The sequence below is a fragment of the Arvicanthis niloticus genome, chromosome 24 (assembly GCF_011762505.2).
Source record: "Arvicanthis niloticus isolate mArvNil1 chromosome 24, mArvNil1.pat.X, whole genome shotgun sequence".
NCBI classification, from domain to species: domain Eukaryota; kingdom Metazoa; phylum Chordata; class Mammalia; order Rodentia; family Muridae; genus Arvicanthis; species Arvicanthis niloticus.
In genome coordinates, this window is record NC_133432.1 from 37505598 (window position 1) to 37524832 (window position 19235).

General features: G+C 43.5%; 1 protein-coding gene across 1 annotated transcript; it reads left to right on the forward strand.

Moving 5' to 3' along the window:
• Window positions 1–11034: 11034 nt before the first annotated feature.
• Window positions 11035–14051, forward strand: LOC143438149 (CD209 antigen-like protein C). The gene is made up of 8 exons (XM_076923755.1): window positions 11035–11166; window positions 11313–11396; window positions 11508–11591; window positions 11927–11995; window positions 12252–12329; window positions 12558–12709; window positions 13106–13218; window positions 13590–14051. Exons 1-8 carry the CDS (start codon window positions 11127–11129, stop codon window positions 13729–13731), a joined length of 762 nt encoding a protein of 253 aa, XP_076779870.1. The 5' UTR covers window positions 11035–11126; the 3' UTR covers window positions 13732–14051.
• Window positions 14052–19235: the final 5184 nt, after the last annotated feature.

Here is a 19235-nt window from a genome sequence, read left to right on the forward strand (position 1 = left end):
TGGTGTGAACTGTGAGTTAGAAATTGATGAATGTGGATCCCAGCCAGGTCTACATGGTGCTGCATGGCAGGATGCTCTTAATGCTTACTTCTGTGAATGTGCACCTGGATTCCTTGGAGACAACTGTGAACTCAACTCTGACGAATGTGCCAGTCAGCCTTGTCTCCATGGAAGTCTATGTGTGGATGGAGGAAACAACAACTACTGTGTCTGCACGGGTAATGGATCCACAGGGACACACTGAGAGATTTTGATGCTTCTTCATTGGTTAAAGCTTTTTCACAATGATACATCATGTAAACACACTGTTGACAGCTGTATTTGTCACTGCTGGCCTGGATTCACAAGTGCCCTGTGTGACATGGACATACATGAATGCAGTAGCAACCCCTGCCAGTTTGTGGGGGAAATGTGTTGAGCTGTCCACAGAGGATCAATAGGGACATAGCACAGGCCTGCCTTCCTCCTTCAACTAACTTGGAACTTCAGGCTATTTGTCAGCCTGGATTTACAGACTGGAGCCTAGCATAACTGTTCTCTCAGAGGCTCCACCCAGCAGCTGCCTCGAATAGAGATCTGCAAAATCCACAGCCAAATGTTAGACTGAGCTTGGGAAGTCTTGTGGAAAAGTTGGAGAAAGGACTGAGGAACCCAGAGGGGATAGGAACTCCACAAGAAGACCAACAGAGTCTAACCTGGACCCCTGGGGACTCCCAGAGACTGGACCACCAACCAAAGAGCATACAAGGGCTGGACCTAGGTCTCCCTCCATGTGTGTAACAGATGTGTAGCTTGGTCTTGGTCCTCAAACAACTGGAGTCGGGGCTTACCTTGATTCTGCTGCCTGACTGTGGGGATGTTTGCCTAACTGGGCTGCTTTGTCTAGCCTCAGTGGGAGAGCTTGTGCCTAGTCCTGCATTGACTTGAGGTTCCAGGATAGGTTGGTACCCAGAGGGGACCTCCCCTTCTCAGAGGTAAAGGGGAGGAATGATGGGGGAAGGACCATGTAAAGTAGGGTATTGAGACGAGGGTCCTGTGATTGGTATGTAAAGAAAATTAATTAATTAATTAATGGAAAATAACCCCAATAAACTCAATGTTCACTAAGCTGATCTTAGGTAGAATAATTTCTTTAGTGCCCTATTTGGGATAAAAATAATTTTGTTTATATCTTCCCAGGAGAAGTCATACAACACATACTATGGCAAAGTCTCCTCTTTGCCAAGGGCTCTCTGTATCTTTTGAGGGACACCTTCTTTAAGGCTCCACCTGACACCACAACTCTTTTTTACTCCCTGTTGATGCAGTGCCTCAAAATCATCCAGAGATGGGGGTTTAGGGACCCACAAACCTGTAGTTCCCAAGACTGCCAAGAATATGTTATAACTTTTCAGAACCTCTAAGGATATTCCATTCTTCTGTTTTTCCATTTCCAATCTGTGTCTAGGAAGGGTATGTACCAAAGACATATCTGCAAACCTATATTTATTATGGTGCTGTTCATAATAGCTATTGCATGGGATCAACCTAGGTATGCATCAAGAGAAGGATGGACAAAAAAATGTAGTGCGTGCGTGCATGCGTGCCTGTGTGTGTGTGAAAATCCTGTTAAAAGCAGAAAAATAGATGGAGTAATGAGACATTGTGTTAAGGGAAATTAATCAGACATGCAAAGACAAGTGCCACATTTCATTCTGACATGTAAAATTTAAAAAACAGATTCAAGAGAACGGCAAGGTGACTCATTGGTTAAAGAGATTGCTGCAGAGGCATGAAGTCTGGGGTTCAGATCATCAATGAGCTTGGCAGCCTGCCTATAATTCCAGCCTTGAAAGGTGAAGAAATCCCCAGGGCAAGCTGAATAACTAAACTAACCATATCACTGAGCTCTGTGCTTGACTGAGAGACCCTGTCTCCTCAAAGAATAAGTTAGGGGAATGATAGAAGATGATTCCTAACAACAACCTCAGACCTACACACACAAAGTAGGAAAGAGAAAAATGACTTGAAAATAGAATAGTGACTAATAAAGACTGGAATAAATGAGAGTGGGCAAAAAGAAGGCTGAATATTATCGGTGTACACTGTTTTATATATGGAAATATTAAACCCTATTGATATGTACAATTAATACATGTTAATTAAAAATGTGTAAGGGGGCTAGAGAGATGGCTCAGCTATTAGGAGTGCTTGCTGCTCTTCCAGAGAACCTGAGTTTGGCTCCCAGTACCCATATTGGGCAACTTACAACCACCAGCCCTAGAGAATCCAATGTCCTCTTCTGGCCTCTGTGGGTACCACACTCATGTATACATACACATACTTTAAAATAAAAATATGAGGCTGGAGAGAATGGCTCATTGGTTAAGAGTACTCGCCACTCTTGTGGAAAGCTTGTGTTCAGTTCTCAGCACCTGTATGGCAGTTCACGGCCATCTATAACCATAGTTCCAGGAGATCTGCCACTACCTTCTGGCCTTCAAGGTAATTGCTACATGTGGTGCATTTACATGTAGGCAAACATTCATACACATAAAACAAAACAATTAAAAAAGTGAAGATCTATTGACTAGATAGCTGGCTTGGTGGATAAAATCTTGTGACACAAGCATAAGACCCGAGGCAGACATGTAGCATATCTGTTACTCCAGTACTGCCACAGTGAGATCAGAGATGGAGACAGGAGACTCCTGGAGCTCAAAAACCAACTGGTCTGGGGCACACAGTGGCAAACAAAAGGTCTTAAGGTGGACAGCAAGGACCGACATTCAAGGTTGTTTTCTACCCTCCATGTGTATGTCATAATACATGTGCACCTGTACTCACACATCATATATACACATACACACATAAAGATTTTTTAAAATATGTAGACATACTGTGTGTGGTGGTATATTCTTTTAACCCAGCATTGGGGAGACTGAAGCAGATGAATCCCTGTGAATTCCAGACAAGCTTGATCTACACAGAGATTTCTAGGCTAGTTTGGGCTACATAGAGACACTTTGTCTAACTAATAAATTAAGTAATTAATTAAGAAGCTTCTTTTGGTATGTGAGGGTGACCTGGCTGTGACATCTGTCACCCCATTGATCGCCAGGGTTGATCCAGCTGATATGGCTGACTAGGTGGGTGTCCCCTTCCTCCCTTACAGTTCCATGTGCCTCCCTCCCAAAGCTGCATGTTGGATAGAAGAGAAGGACCTCCCCTTAAGAGAGGAGGACCAGTGTTCGGTTCTCTGCTAGAACCTTAAAGCAAACTCTCAAGAATCTACCTCTTAGATGAGGAAGAGAGACTGGGAGTGGGGCAGCTTAAAATTCCATAGTGCTTGCGTTTTTGTGAGATTTGAAGTTTTCTAAAAATGCTTACTGGATTATTGTAAGCTTTTGGATCATCTCCAGGGTTTTGGAAACTGTTGAGTCTGTCAAATCTCAATAGGCTTTTAACTGCTTTTAGGGAAGGGGGGATTTTACTTGGTTATTGTGCTGATGTTTCTTTTCCCCTTAATGCTTAAATTGTCTTTGATTTGGCTAGTCAAAGCTTATCTATCTTGTTTGCCTTTTTGACATACCCCTAATTGGTTTTGGTTTTGTTAATCTGCTTTTTCTCCTGCCCCAGTTTTATCTCTTACCTTCCCCTTGGGAATTAACTGTTTTCTCAAGAGGGCTGGGTGCTTTTGAGTAGAAAATGGAATTCATAAACCCAGTTCTGGATATTCTTTGGTATTGGAGTATCATAGCTTCAGATCCTGTCACCAAACAAATGGGAACACAAACATTCTCATACATCTACTCACACAAAAAATGCACGCAGACAGGCAGTATCTGAGAGCTCACACTGGGAAATGGAAGGATCTAACTGAAAACTTCAAGAGCAGTGAGTGATTCTCAACCTGTAGGTGGTGACTCTTTTCACCCATTTCATAGGGGTCACCTAAGATCATCAGAAAACACAGATATTTATATTATAATTCCTAGCAGCAGCGATGAAGTTATGAGGTAGCAATGAAAATAATTTTATGGTTGGGAGTTGCCACAAAGGAGTAACTATATTAAAGTGTCACAGCACTAGGGTTGAGAACCACTATGCTAGAGTCTTTTGAAACCTAAAAACCAGTTTCCACTAACACCCCTCCTCCAAGGTCATACTTTTAACCCCTCTCCACAGTTCTACCAACTGGGGACCACATATTCACCCCCCCACACACACTCATACACAGAATCATACACACATTCATATAGACTCATCACAAACACACTTGTATGTTTATGCATACAAATGTAAATATTTGTGGTGATCAATACACATATATGCCACACATGATTGTGATCAAATACCTGGAAGACATATATTAACTAGGGGTTTATTTTAGCTCATGGTTTAGGACATAGTTCATCAAGGCAAGGATGGCCAGGGTCAGATCCATCAGTGTTGGCAGTCACTGGTCACATTACAGTAGGAGACAAGAAGCAGAGACAGGAGGATGGAAGCAAGGCTGGGTGACAACTCCCAAGACTTGAACCCGGTGTCCCACTTCTGTCAGCCACACCTTAAAGGCTCCACAACCTTCCCAAATCCAATGAAATCAAAACATAGAGCAAGATAGCTCAGTGGGTAAAGGCAATTGCCACCAATTCTGGTGACCAGTCGTGGTGACCTTTGTGTACAGTTTCTTTGTTTGAGATGGGGTCTCACTGTGTAGCCCTGGCTGGCCTGGAACTCATAGAGATATTCCTGTTTCTTTCTCCCAAGCACTGGGATTAAAAGTGTGTAAGTGTATACTACCACACCAGGACCACTTGGTGGAAGAAGAAAACTGACTTCTTCAAGTTGTTCTCTGAGCACATGAATGCTATGACACGTGAATACATGTTTGAACACACACACACACACACACACACACACACACACACACACACACATGGTTTGAATGAGAATGTCCCCCACCCCATGGGCTCATACATTTTGAATGCTTGGTCTTGAGTTGGTGGAATTGTTGGGAGGGATTAGAAGGTGTGACCTTGTAGGAGGAGGAGTGTCACTGGCAACTGGCTTTCAAAAGGTTTCAAAAGGCTTTCAAAAGAAGTTCCAAAAGACTGTAGCAGTTTTAAGTTTGGTCCCTCTGTTTTCCCGCTTGCTCTTCGAGGTGTGAGCTCTTAGCTGCTGCCCGCTGCCTGTTGCCTGTTGCCTGTTGCTGCCTGCTGCCTGCTGCCTGCTGCCTGCTGTCTGCTGCCTGCTGCCTGCTGCCTGCTGCCTGCTGCCTGCTGCCTGCTGCCTGCTGCCTGCTGCCTGCTGCCTGCTGCCTGCTGCCTGCTGCCTGCTGCCTGCTGCCTGCTGCCTGCTGCCTGCTGCCTGCTGCCTGCTGCCTGCTGCCTGCTGCCTGCTGCCTGCTGCCTGCTGCCTGCTGCCTGCTGCCTGCTGCCTGCTGCCACAGCAATAGAAAACTAACACACACAATAAATGTAGTTTAGAATTTGTTTGTAACATAATATACAAATACACATGCCCATGCTCTTTATCTATTGAAAATTAATAACTAGTATTAACACTCCATTGTACTCCATGGAGCTCTCCAGCTTCTGACACTTTAACTCCTTCTCGTTTGGTAAAAGACCTGGTTTTCATTAGCTATGTTTTTCTTATTTCTTAATCAGTACTTGGGGTGAAACCCAGGCCTTTATATATACCAGGCAATCACATAACCAGTAAACTATAATGACATTCTTCCTTTTAATTTTGTCTTTAAATTTTGAGACAGGGTCTGAAGCTGCCCTAACTGGGGCTGAACTCACCCTATAGCCCAGGCAGCCCCTGAACTTATGATTCTCCCGCTACAGCTCTCCTAGTACTGGGAATTGTAGCCCGTAACACCAGACCTGACCAACAATTATTTTTAATACATTTAATTTTGTGTACATAGGTTCATTTGTGGGGGATCACATATGTTTATACAAGTATGTGGAGGCCAAGGGGACAACTTTGGTTGTCATTCCTCATACATTGTCTACCTTGAGCTTTTGTTGTGGAGGATGGTGTTTTGTCAGTAGCAGGGACTGATCTAGGGCCTTATATATGTTAGGTATTTAATCTACCACGGAGTTACAGCTGCAGCCTACACTGTTATTTAATTTTTTTTTTCAGATTTATTTTTTTGCCTTAAGTATCTGAATGTTTTGCTTGTATATATGTATGTATAGCACATATGTGTACTGTACTCTCTTGTACTGGAGTTATAGACAGTTGTGAGATACTATGTGCTTGCTAGGAATTGAATCTAGGTCCTATGCAAGACCAACAAGTGCTCTTAACCACTGAGCCATCTTATTTTTTATTTTAAAAAATCTCATACTCTATATTTTGATCATATTCATTTTCCTCCACAACTCCCCCCCCCAGATTCTCTCCACTTCTCTACACATCTCTCCTTCAAAATCAAAGCAACATTAGCTTAAAAAAGAAAAACCAATGTCAAAAGCCAAACCAAACCAAAAATATGTATTCTCTCTCTCTCTCTCTCTCTCTCTCTCTCTTGTGCATGCACATGATCATGCACACACAAACACACACAAACCAAACCAAACCAAACCAAACCAAACCAAACCAAACCAAACCAAACCAAACCAAACCAAACCAAACCAAACCAAAAACATGCTTAGGTGTACAACTTTGTGTCTACTTCCTCTCTTTAGAGCTAGGATTTTGTTTGGTTTGGAACCACGTGTCTTGTGTGAGCTGCTTTGGTCTCTGTGAGCTCATCTGTGTATCACACCTGCTGTGTCTAGAAGATGCTGCTTCCTTGGAGTCATCCACCACCTCTGATCTGACTCTGACCATCTTTCTTTTTTTTTTTTTTTGTTTTTTGGTTTTTCCAGACAGGGTTTCTCTGTGTAGTCCTGGCTCCTGGCTATCCTGGAACTCACTCTGTAGACCAGGCTGGCCTCGAACTCAGAAATCCGCCTGCCTCTGCCTCCCAAGTGCTGGGATTAAAGGAGTATGCCATCACCGCCTGGCTCTGACCATCTTTCTACTTTCTCTTCTGCATATCTCCTTGAGCCTTGAGGCATGTTATACATTGAACTATCTCCCAGACCATCTATAATCTTTGAATAGTACTATAGACTGGAATCCCATATCCAACACCCCACCTTTACGATAGCACTGAAGATCTGAATGACAGCTGTCTTTTATTTTTAGGTTATTTTTCAATTTTTTATTATTAATTTTTTAAATTAATCATTCCATTTGTTTACATCTCAAATGATCTCAAATGATATCCCCTTTCCCGGTTACCCCTCCACAACCCCATTCTACCCCTCCTCCCCCCTTTGCCTCAATGAGGGTGCTCCCCCACCCACTTACCCACTCCTACCCACCGCTCCAGCATCCCCCTATGCTGGGGTATCAAATCTCTACAGGATGAAGGGCCTCCTTTCCCATTGATGTCAGACAAGGCCATCCTCTGCTACATATGTATCCGGAACATGGATTCCTCCTTAGTTGGTGGTCTAGTCCCTGGGAATACTGGGTGGTACGGCCAGCCAATGCTATTCTTCCTATGGGCTTGCTCCCTCTGCTCCTCCAGTCTTCTGCCAGCTCTGCCACTGGGGTCCCTGAGCTCAGTCTGATGGTTGGCTGCAAGCATCCTCATCTGTATTGGTCAGGTGCTGGCAGAACCTCCCAGGGAACAGCCACACCAGATTCCTGTCAGCAAGCACCTCTTGGCAACAACGACAGTGTCAGGGTTTGGTGTTTGCAGACAGATGGATTCCCAGGTGGGGCTGTCCCCAGATGGCTCTTCCTTCAGTCTCTGCTCCATTTTTTGTCCCTGACTTGACTGCTATCTTAATTACTTACTCTTTCTCATAACTGTGATGAAAGCAATCTGAGAAAGCATTTCTCACAGCTTTGAAGGTACAGCCCACAGCAGGAAGGGCATAGAGGCAGGTGTGGGAGGCAGCTGGTCACATTGCATTTGTTGTCAGGACGAGGAGAGAGATGAATTATTGGTGCTCAGCTCCTGTCCTTTTATGCAGTTCCAAACCCCAGCCCATGGGATTGTGACATCTACATTTAGGGTGTGTTTTCTCACCTCAATTGACCCAATCTAGAAACTCACTCACAGGTATACCTCAGGGCTTGTCCCCTAGGTGATTCTAGATGCTATCGAGTTGACAATATTAACCACCACAAAGCAGTTCCCATTTTGCAGACAGAAAAACCAAGGCTCAGAGAACTGAGACAACCAGTTTGTTCATGGTACCTGGAAGAGATGCAGAGCTTCAGTCTAAATCCAGTTCTGCCTGGCTTGGTAAGTTTTCTGTGCTCAGCTAGGAACTTTCCCAGCTCTGTAGACACATCAGCAGAGAAGGGGCATTTCCTTCCCTAGGAAGGTTGGACAGGACAGATGGGTGATGGACAGGGTATTCCCCACCATGTTAATTAATAGCCCTCTTTTGAGCAATACATGCCTTGCCATCACATTCTGAGCTACCCTTCCTATTTTCCTTCCTGGGGCCCTCTGGGATCTAGTTCCTCTGAAAGGTCACGTCCCTTTTCACTTCCTACTCTTTGCAGTCTCTCTCCTATCATTGAAATACTGTTCTACCTCCCTATTCCATCTCTGCTTCTGTAATGCCTCTTTTCAAAAATACCATGTCTCAACTGCACCGGCCAGGTGACCTGAGTTCAGTCCCTGGAACCTATACAAAGCCGGATGGGAAGAACTGATTCCACAAGGCAATTCTCTGACCTCCACATGTATGTCATCACATGTATGTCATGTATACATGTTATACAAAGAGAAAGAGGAGTAGGGAGGCAGACAGACTTACTTTAACTTTCATTAAAGAACATGGCACTGTGCACTTGGGTACAAAGAGAAAGAGGAGGCAGACAGACTTACTTTAACTTTCATTAAAGAACATGGCACTGTGCATTTGGGTTTTTTAGGAGGTGCAAAAGCTGAAGAAGCAGAGAAGAGCCTTAAAAGCTGCTGCAGCTACTGCCAACAAAACAAAACAAAACAAAACAAAACAAAACAAAACAAAACAAAACAAAACTGAGGGGGTGCCAGAGAGCCCTTCAAATGCCCTACCAGAGAAGACCGAAGAAAATTAATAAGGTCTTTTCCCTTGAAGAAAAAAAAAATGAACATGTCAGCAGAAGCACGAGGCATCGGATCACATTGCATCCCAAGTGCGGAAGCAGAGATCAATGAATGCTGTTGGTCAGTTCGCTTTCTGTTTTTTATTAGACCAGGAAATCCAGGGATAGTGCACTCTTGATTAAGGTGGGTCTTTGCACTTCCAGTAACATAATCTGAAACTCCCTCACAGGCATGCCCAAAGCTTGTTTCCATGGTGACTCTGGATCCTGTCAAGTTGATAATCAATATTAATCACCACAGTAGGTCAGCTTATGATAGATGAATCTTCATAAATGAGCTGATGGTCTCATAAAAGAAATCCCAGAGAGCTCCCAAGATGGATCCATGAGTAAAGGTGCTTCCACCAAGCCTGATAACCTGGATCCTATCTATGGAACCTACATGGGAGAAAGAGACATTTTTTCCACTGTGGCATGCCTCCTGAAGTGGAGGAAGGAGAATCTAGACTCAGAGTCAACTTTGGCTACACATCAAGTTGTTTTAGGTCAACCAGGGCTAGGTGAGACTCTGTCTCTCAGAAAAACCAACTGTGTGTGTGTGTGTGTGAGAGAGAGAGAGAGAGAGAGAGAGAGAGAGAGAGAGAGAGAGAGAGAGAGAGAGAGAGAATGAGAATGATTGGAGAAATTGCTTAGGAGTTAAGAGAACTTATTGCAGGGGACTTGAGTTTGGTTCCCAACAGCCACAATGGGCAACATAAAACAACCTGTAACTGCAGTTCAAGATGATTGGATGCCTGATCAGATGCTTTCTTCTGGCTCTCTTAAAAGTAGTACCTAGCAAGTCAAATCCAACTAGGAAAAGCTCAACAGTAGGGGCAACTCTGATCTCCCTTGAGGCTGAGTTTTCTATGTCAGGCAGACCAATGTCTGCAATCTCTCTCTCTCCTTCCTCTCTTCTTCCCTTCCTCTCTTCCTCCCTCCCTTTCTTCCTTCCCTTCCCTTCCCTCCCTCCCCTCATTCTCCTCCCTCCCTCCTGTGTGTGCAGGAGTACAACCATGCACATTTTGATGTGTGTACACATGTGTATACCACAATGAACGTATAGATGTCAGGAGAATACCTCAGGTATTAGTCCTCAGCTTCCATATTCTTTGAGGCAGGGTCTTATTCCCTGCTGCTGACTCTCAGCTAGCCAGTGTACAATTTTCCAAGGATTCTTCTGTTTCTATCTTGCATCTCACTGTGGAGTGCTGGGGTTACAGATGTGTGCTACAGCATCCAGTCTTTTCCCCCATGGGTTCCTGGGATTGAATCTCAAGTCTTCAAGCTTGCACAGCAAGCACAATAGATACTGAACTATCTCACTAGTTCAACGTCCATAAATCTCAAGTGATAACATCACTAGACTACACGATATTTTACTTGAGTACTGGATTAAACCTCACCGTGACAATTTACATCAGGGGCACTGTTTCTTATTTTTCTTATTCTCTCTCCTTTCCCTCTTCATCTTAATCTATTTTTTTTTCTTCTTCATGGCCTCTAATGATCTAACTTGCTATGTAGCCTTGAAACAACCTTGAATTTTTGATCTTGTGTTTCTATCTCACACTTTCTGGGATGAGAGTTACACACCAGTTTCTACAGTGCTTGGTATTTGAAACCAGGGCCTTGTGCATGCAAGGCAAACGCTCTAAAAGTTGAGTCATAGACCCAGTTCCTCACTGCTCCATTGCACAGCTGAGTAAACCAACTCCCAGTACTAGATAAGGCCTAGAGCATGGACATTGGCATAAAAATATCCTGTACAACCCCTGACCCAGATTGGCACCTTTTTAGCTGTGTCAAGCAATGTCTCTCTCCCCACACTTTTCCGGGGTGAGGATGTCCCTATCCTGTTCCTTTTTTTTCCTGAGTCAGAGAAGAATGGACCTCACAGAGGGTGCTGCAGAGGGCCACGGGGTTATATAAATGCCAGGGCAGAGGGAAGGTGGAGACGGGGGAGCCAAGAGAAGCAGAAGATGGCAGGAGAGCCAGAGCTCCATCAGCCAAAGAACCACGGTGAGGCTGGGCACCCTCTAGGTGCTTTCGGGGGAGCAGGACCCAGGATCCAGTGTAATCTGGACCTGGCATTCAGCTTGGGGATGGGAGGGTGAGGGAGGGGCCTGAGATTTGAAGGTCAGCTGCTTATGTTATGTCCCATTCAGAGGAGGAGGAGGTCACATCCAGAGACCAGGGATTTTCTGAGAATGACCCCGAGGGTCTCATTTGCAGCCCCAAGAGTTTGCAAGGTACCAGGGTAACTCGGGGACAGAGGTGTCAGGGATCCTCTGCAGAATGAACACAGCAGAGCAGGATCTGCTCCTTGTGAGCCCAGCTCTGCCCATCTGTCGGTTCCACAGGACATCTGACCCGAGTCCCTTGGCTTCTGCTGCTTCTCATCTCTTTGGGCCTCTTTTTGCTTATGTTGGCCACCCTGATTCAAGGTAAGTCAGGGCAGGGCTGGGAAAGGGGGTCTGGAGTGGGGGGGGGTCTGTTTTTATTTTATTTATTATTTTGTTTTTGCACTTGGTAAGCAAGAACTCCAGCATGGGACAGGAGCTGAACTCTTTTCTCTGTAATGATCCTTGCCTACCCCCAAATTCACCACAGCTAGGACATCTAAGGTCCACATCTCTCACATGATTTGTGACCACCAGCAGCTTACTGTCCCTCTCTGAAACCTGCCTCATCTTTCCCTTGCAACTGAACTTGGCACTGCCAGGTACTGTTGTCAGTGTTCATGAGGGGGTGTGGGTGTGTATGCTCTTCTCTCTTGCAGTTTCCAGGATTCCTGCATACTCAAGGGGACAGACTCAGGATCAGCAGGGTAGCTCCAGCTTGGATAATGGTAACTGAGGCTCTAGGTGGGAGAGGACTCTGAGGTTGTGTGAGGTGGGTAATCATGGGCACAGGCATGCATGCTGGGTACATGACAGGATGGGGGAGGCCAGAGACCTGTTGGGCCTAACAGATTCTGAGGCTCAGTGTTCTGGTCTGTGAAATGGGTTCCTGGGGTCATTGTGACCACCAACTGTGATTTTGTGGGTCCAGCTTTGGACCAGGCACACAGTTGATGCTTAATTGTTGTCAACCTCTCCTTGTAGGTGCTGTTCCTCAGAAGCAGACATACTCTGGCTTGGAGCAGATCCAGCAGCAGCTGACTCAGTTCAATGCCTCACTGGGTGAGGCTCCAGGGCCTGAGTTGGGACAGAGCTGAGGGGTCATCAGAGGAATTGGCATCCACTTTCTGAGTCTCCCACTGAGGCAGGCAGGATAGAGCACAAGGACTGTGGTCTGGGTTTTGGGAGCAGTGAGTTGATAGCTGAAATGGGAGGACAGCCCTGGACTCTAATGTCCAGGACAGAGGGGAGAAGAGAACCCAACCACTGAGCTCAGTGTTTGCTCTGTAGCTGGCCTGTGCCGGCCCTGTCCCTGGGACTGGGAGCTCTTCCAGGGAAGCTGCTACCTCTTCTCCAGAACCCTGGGCAGCTGGGAAACCTCTGCCTCCTCCTGCAAGGATCTTGGGGCCCACCTGGTGATTGTCAACAGTGTTGCAGAGCAGGTGAGTGGGGCCACAGCCATGTGTCCTAGGTAGGCATTGGACTCCAGATGGGAAGCTGTGGAATGTGGAGGAGATGCTGTCTGAGGGGGCTTCCTGTAGGAGGAAGCACAATGGAGGGGGACATTCTCTAGGGGAAGAACAGATAGGAAGCAGTTAGACCTGCAGGGAGTAGAGAAGGTTTGAGACATGGTGTAACCCTCCAGGAATACACCTGTGAACTGAGATGTAAGTGAACATATTTTCACATGCATGCACTTTATCCTGCATTCAGGTATGCATGTATATGACAATGTGTACAACTCAATACGGTCCCTTTAGGCTTCATTGCAGAGAGAAACTGTATGGGAAACAGAGATGAGTTGGAAGCATAGAATCAGATCCCTTTTCTCTGTGCAGAGATTCATGAAATATTGGAATGTGAGGAAAAACCAACGTTCCTGGATTGGCCTCAGTGACCATACACATGAAGGTTCCTGGCAGTGGGTGGACAACAGCCCCCTCAAGTTCAGGTGAACACTCAGATTCCATGGCTCAGAAAGCAGCTGGCAGGGAGATGGCCCTCACTCTAAACACAACTTTCACTGTTGGCATGAACTCATAGAGCGTCATAACTACAACCCCACATCGCCTGGGTATTCTCACATCCTGCTCCCAACTGATGCCCAAAATCTGGAGTCCTCATGTTTCCTTTGCTGAGCTGATTCTCTTAGGGGTCATGTTAGAACTCATACAATTTTAATAGCTCTACCATGAACTCCTGCCCACTGCTTGGAGTGTTCTTGGTCTTTTACCATGAAAGGGTGTGCATAGCTCTTCTTTGCTAGCTATGGGGTGGGTTCTGGGTGGAATGGCTCTTTCTGAAAGCCAATGATGTTTGCAGCTCTTGGAAAGAGGGGGAGCCTAACAATGATGGGGATGAGGACTGCGTGGAGCTGTTCATGGATGATTGGAATGATAATAAGTGCAATGAACAAAACTTCTGGGTCTGTGAGCAACCCTCGGCTCCCTGCCCTGGTCACTGAGGGTCTGTGCTCCCCTAGTCACACAGACAACTTGGGGACACTCTGCTCCAGTTCCAGCCACCTTGTTCATCCCAGTGTCTCTGTTCTGAGACCTTTGAGATCCTGAGAGAGTTCCTGAGGCACCCTCCCCTGCAGCTCTTCCCTCTTCCTCTGTGGGTGATTTCAGTTACACAGATCCTGAGCCCATGAATCCTCTCAGTTGAGTCACACACACTTGGGGCTGGAGTGTAGCTCAGTGATACACACCAGTTGGTCTAGCATGAGTGGCTCTCTGAGTCCCATCCCGAGCTCCCAAATAAAAGAATAAACAAATAATTAAATTCATGCCTGGTCTGATGTGTTCCGTTTAGTGGATTCTCTATTCCTGCACAGTGTGTTCATTAGTAAAGCTTTGAAATGTTTGATATCAACTAGGATGTTAGTGTCTTTAATACTTTTGGGTTATGGGCAATTTGCTTCTTGCTTGTTTGGGACAGACACTTATTATGTATTCCTGGCTGGCTTTGAGCTCACCAGATCTACCAGCTTTTACCTCCTGAGTTCTGGAATTAAATGCATGCAGCACTACACCTGGATGAACCATTTTATCTGAAGTTTGTGTTGGGGATATGCACCCACTGAGTACATTCATATTCACGTTCATATTTACATTATCTTTTTCACTTTGTTCTTCAGTCCCTTCTGGCAATGCAGCCAGGGAAAGTAGGAAGATTTCCCCTCATAGTGTCTCTCCCTCAGGAAAGCTATCTCCAGTGCCGCTGTGTCCCCAGCCGGGAAGGTTCTTTTCCCTGATGATGTCAAAGGCTCAACCTCCCCCTTGTGTCTAGAAACCTAAAGCATTGGTCTGGGTTTTCCCCTCTGCTTTCTCTGACCTACTCATGGCTGGTTTGTTTCCTTTACCTCAGTACCAAAGAGAGAACCTGTCCCTGGGACAACCAGCTCCTTGATAAGGGGCCACTCTCTGCACTTGCCTGATGGCTTCGGGACCTTCTACCTCACTGGCTACTCAGTCTTCATTTATGCATAAATTTCTCTCCTGCCTCACCTGGGTTTGAGCTTTTGATACACATTTTTGACTATCTTTAATTTTTGAGTTAAATATTTTACTTCTGAATACTGTTGTGGTGGTGGGTTCTCATGAGCCTTTTCTTTCTGGTCAGCCTCACGTGGCCTGCATCTTCCTGGCTCTACAACTGGTATGGATAAACTTCCTGCTTACCTTCTTTTTTCCTTTCTTCCCTTCTTTCATTACTGATGTATGTGTGCACGTGCTTGTGTGTCTGTGTGTGTGCACATGTGTGTGTGTGTCTGGTGCCTGATGAGTGACAGCTAAGCACTCCACCACGGAGTTACACTCCCAGCCCTGGTGGAATTTTACCCACGCCAATATTTTTATCATAACAATTTATTAGGGTAAACTATCAATATGTAGGTGTCTCAAGACTAACGAGGTTTAAAAGGCCATCAGAGTTGACTTGGAACATTTACTCAAGCAGCACAATCTTTCCCCTAAAGTAGATGCTGACAAGCCCAATGACAAGCCCAATGATCTATATATTTTTTAAAGGGTATAATATGAACTTCATTAAGCTCTTTTGTCCTAGAACTCTGATGGTTATTGTGCTAAACTAAGCAAGATGGAGTTTTCTTTCTCTCTGTAGCCCTCCCTCCCCCAGCATCTACTCAGTTGCAGACTCTGTCCTCCCCAAACTCTCTGCTCTCTTGGCTCCTCTTACTCAAGGCTCTTTCTCAGCTTCTTCTGTACACACCTCTTTCTTTAATGCTGGTGGTCCCTAGGGATTTCCCCCTTCTCATTCTACATCAGAAGCTGTTTCGGATGTTCTCCATATGCTTTAAAATTCTCTCATATATTACATCTTGACTGCATTTTTCCCTCCCTCCCCTCCCCCAGACTCTCCCCACACTTCCCCTCTACCCCAGGTCCACTTCTCCATCTCCCCTCAGAAAAGAGCAGGACTTTTGGTGTATCTGGTTTTATGTTGAGGTCTTTGATCCACTTGGACTTGAGTTTTGTACAGGGTGTTAAATATGGATCTATTTGATTCTTCTACATGCAGACATCAAATTAGACCATCACCATTTATTGATTATACCATTTTCACTGTATAATTCTGTTTTCTTTGTAAAAAAAAATCTAGTGTACATAGGTGTGCAGGTTTATGTCTGGATCTTTTATTCAGTTACATTGATCAACGTATCTGTTTTTATGCCAATACCATATGATTTTTATTACTATAGCTCTGTAGTACAGTTTGAAATCAGGGATGGTAATGACTCTGGAAATCCTTTTATAATATAGGATTGTTTTAGCTATCCTGGGCTATTTGTTTTTCTATATAAAGTTGAGCATTATTCTTTCAAGGTCTGTAAAGAATTGTGTTGGAATGTTGATGGGGATTGTATTGAATCTGTAGATTGCTTTTTGTAGGATGGCCATTTTTACTATGTTAATCATATTGATCAATGAACAGGAGAGATTTTTCCATCTTGTGATATTTTCTTCAATTTCTTTCTTCAAACACTTGAAAATTTATCATACAGAACTTTCACTTTCTTGGTTAGAGTTACCCCAAGATAGTTTATATTATTCACGACTATTGAGTTGTTTCCCCGATTTCCCCCTAGCCTGTTTGTCATTTATATACAAGAGGGATACTGATATTGTTGAGTTAATCTTGTATTTAGGCACTTCGCTGAAGGTGTTTGTGAGCTGTAGAACTTCCATGGCCAAAGTTTTGGGGTCAATTATGTATCCTATCATATCATCTGCAAATATACTTTGACTTTTTCTCTTCTAATTTGTATCTCCTTGATCTCCCTTAGTTGTCTTATTGCTCTAGCCAAAACTTCAAATACTATTTTAAAGAGATATAAAAAGAGTGGACAGCCTTGTCTTGTTCCTGATTTTAGCACAATTGCTTTGAGTTTCTATTTAATTTGATACCGGCTATAGGCTTGCCCTAAATTGTCTCAATTATGTTTAGGTTTATCTCTTATATCCCGGATGTCTCCAAGACTTTTTATCATGAAGAGGTGTTGTATGGTTTTTTTGTTTTGTTTTGTTTTCGAGACAGGGTTTCTCTGTGTAGTCCTGGCTGGCTGTCCTGGACTCACTCTGTAGACCAGGCTGGCCTCGAACTCAGAAATCCACCTGCCTCTGCCTCCCAAGTGCTGGGATTAAAGGTGTGTGCCACCACTGCCCGGCGAGGTGTTGTATGTTATCAAAGGCTTTTTAATGTTTTTTCTTTCAATTTTCTTATATGTTCAATTATATTGACAGATTTTAATATGTTGAACCATCCTTGCATCTCTGGCATAGTGTCTACTTGATCATGGTGGATGATCTTTTTTAACGTTTTCTTGGATCCAGTCTTACTATTTTTGCATCAGATGTTCATAAGAGAAATTAATCTATAATTTTCTTTCTTTGTTGAATCATTGTGTGGTTTGGGTATCAGATAACTGCAGTCTCATAAAACGAATGTTTTAATATTCCTTCTGTTTCTATTTGTGGAACAATTTGAGGAGTACTGGCATTATGTCTTCTGTGAAAGTTTGGTAGAATCCTGCTCTAAAACCATCTGGCTCTGGCTTTTGGGGCAGGTTGGGAGATTTTAATGACTGCTTCTATTTCCTTATGGATTATGTATCTATTTAAATGTTTTATCTGATCCTGATTTAACTTTGGTAAGTGGTGCCTTTCAAGAAAGTTGTCCATTTCTTTTAGATTTTCAAATTAGATTGAGTACAGGTGTTTGACGTATGACCTAATGAGTCTTTGGATTTTGTTGGTGTCTGTTATGCTCCTCCTTTCATATTTGATTTTGTTCATTGGGGTATTCTCTCTCTGTTTTTAAATTAGTTTGGCTAAAGGTTTGTCTATATTGTTGATTTTCTCAAAGAACCAACACTTTGTTCCTTTGATTCTTTGTCGTGTTTTCTTTGTGTCTATTTTATTGATTTCATCCCTCAATTTGAGTATTTCCTGCTGTTTGCTCCTCTTTGTGCGTTTTCTTCTTTTTGTTCTAGAGCTGTTGCAAGTAAGAGATCTCTCCAATTTCTTTATGAAGGCACTTTGCGCTATGCACTTTCCTCTTAGTACTGCTTTCATTGTGTCCCATAACTTTGGGTATATTGAGCATTCATTTTAATTGAATTATAGGAAGACTTAGTTTCTTTATTTCTGCCTTGACCCAGAAATAAAGTTTTTCAGTAGGGAGTTGTTCAGTTTATGTGTGTTTGTAGGCTATCTGTTGTTGAAATCCAGCTTTAATCTGTGGTAGTCTGATAGGATATAGGGGGTTATTTCAGTTTTCTTGTATCTGTTGAAACTTGCTTTGTGATCGAATATGTGATCAGTTTTGGAGAGGGTTCCATAAGGTGCTGTGAAAAAGATATATTCTTTTTTGTTTGGGTGAAATGTTCTGTATATATTCACTATGTCTACTTGGTTAAAAACATCTGTTAACCTCATTATTTCTGTTTATTTTTTGTCTAGATGACTTGTTCTTTGATGAGACTCAGGTATTGAAGTGTCCTACTATTAATGTCTGAGGTTTGATGTGTGATTTAAGCTTTAGTAATGTTTCTTTTACAAAGATGGATGTTTTTGCCTTTGGGACATAGATGTTAAGGATTGAAATGTCATCTTGGTGGATTTTTTCTTTGATGAGTATGAAGTGTCCTTGCCATCTTTTTTGATTAATTTGTTTGGAAGTCCATTTTGTTAGATATTAGAATAGTTATGCCAGCTTGCTTCTTAGGTCCATTCGCTTGGAAAATCTTTTTCCAAACCTTTATTCTGAGGTAATGTCTATCTTTGATGCTTAGGTGTGTTTTTTGTATGCAACAAAATGATGGATCCTGTTTTCACATTCATTTTGTTAGTCTGTGTCTTTTTATTGACGAATCGAGTCCATTGATATTGAGACATATTCATGACCAATGACTATTATTAATTCCTGTTATTTTGTAGTTGGTAGTGTGTGCTTACCTTTTCAGGGTTTTGATGGTGTGAGATTATTTATTTCCTGTGCTTTTATGGGGGTAGTTAGCTTCCTTGGGTTGGGAGGTTTTTCCTTTTTGTACCTTCTTGTAGGGCTGGTTTTGCGGATAAATCTTTAGTTTGAGTTTGTCATGAAATATCTTGTTTTCTCCATCTATTGTGATAGAAGGTTTTACTGAGTATAGTAGTCTGGGCTGGTCTGTGGTTTCTAAGAGTATTCAAAACATCTGTCCAGGCGCTTCTGGTTTTTAGAGTCTCCATTGAGAAGTCAGGTGTAGTTTTAATAGGTTTGTCTTTATAAGTTACTGGGCCTTTTCCCTTTCAGCTTTTAATATTGTTGTTGTTGTTCTATATGTTTACTGTTTTGATTATTGTGTGGTGTGATGACTTGATTTTTCTGGTTCAATCTATTTTGTATTTTCTAAGCTTTTTGTACCTTTATAGGTGTGTCCTTCTTTAGGTTAGGAAAATTTTCTTC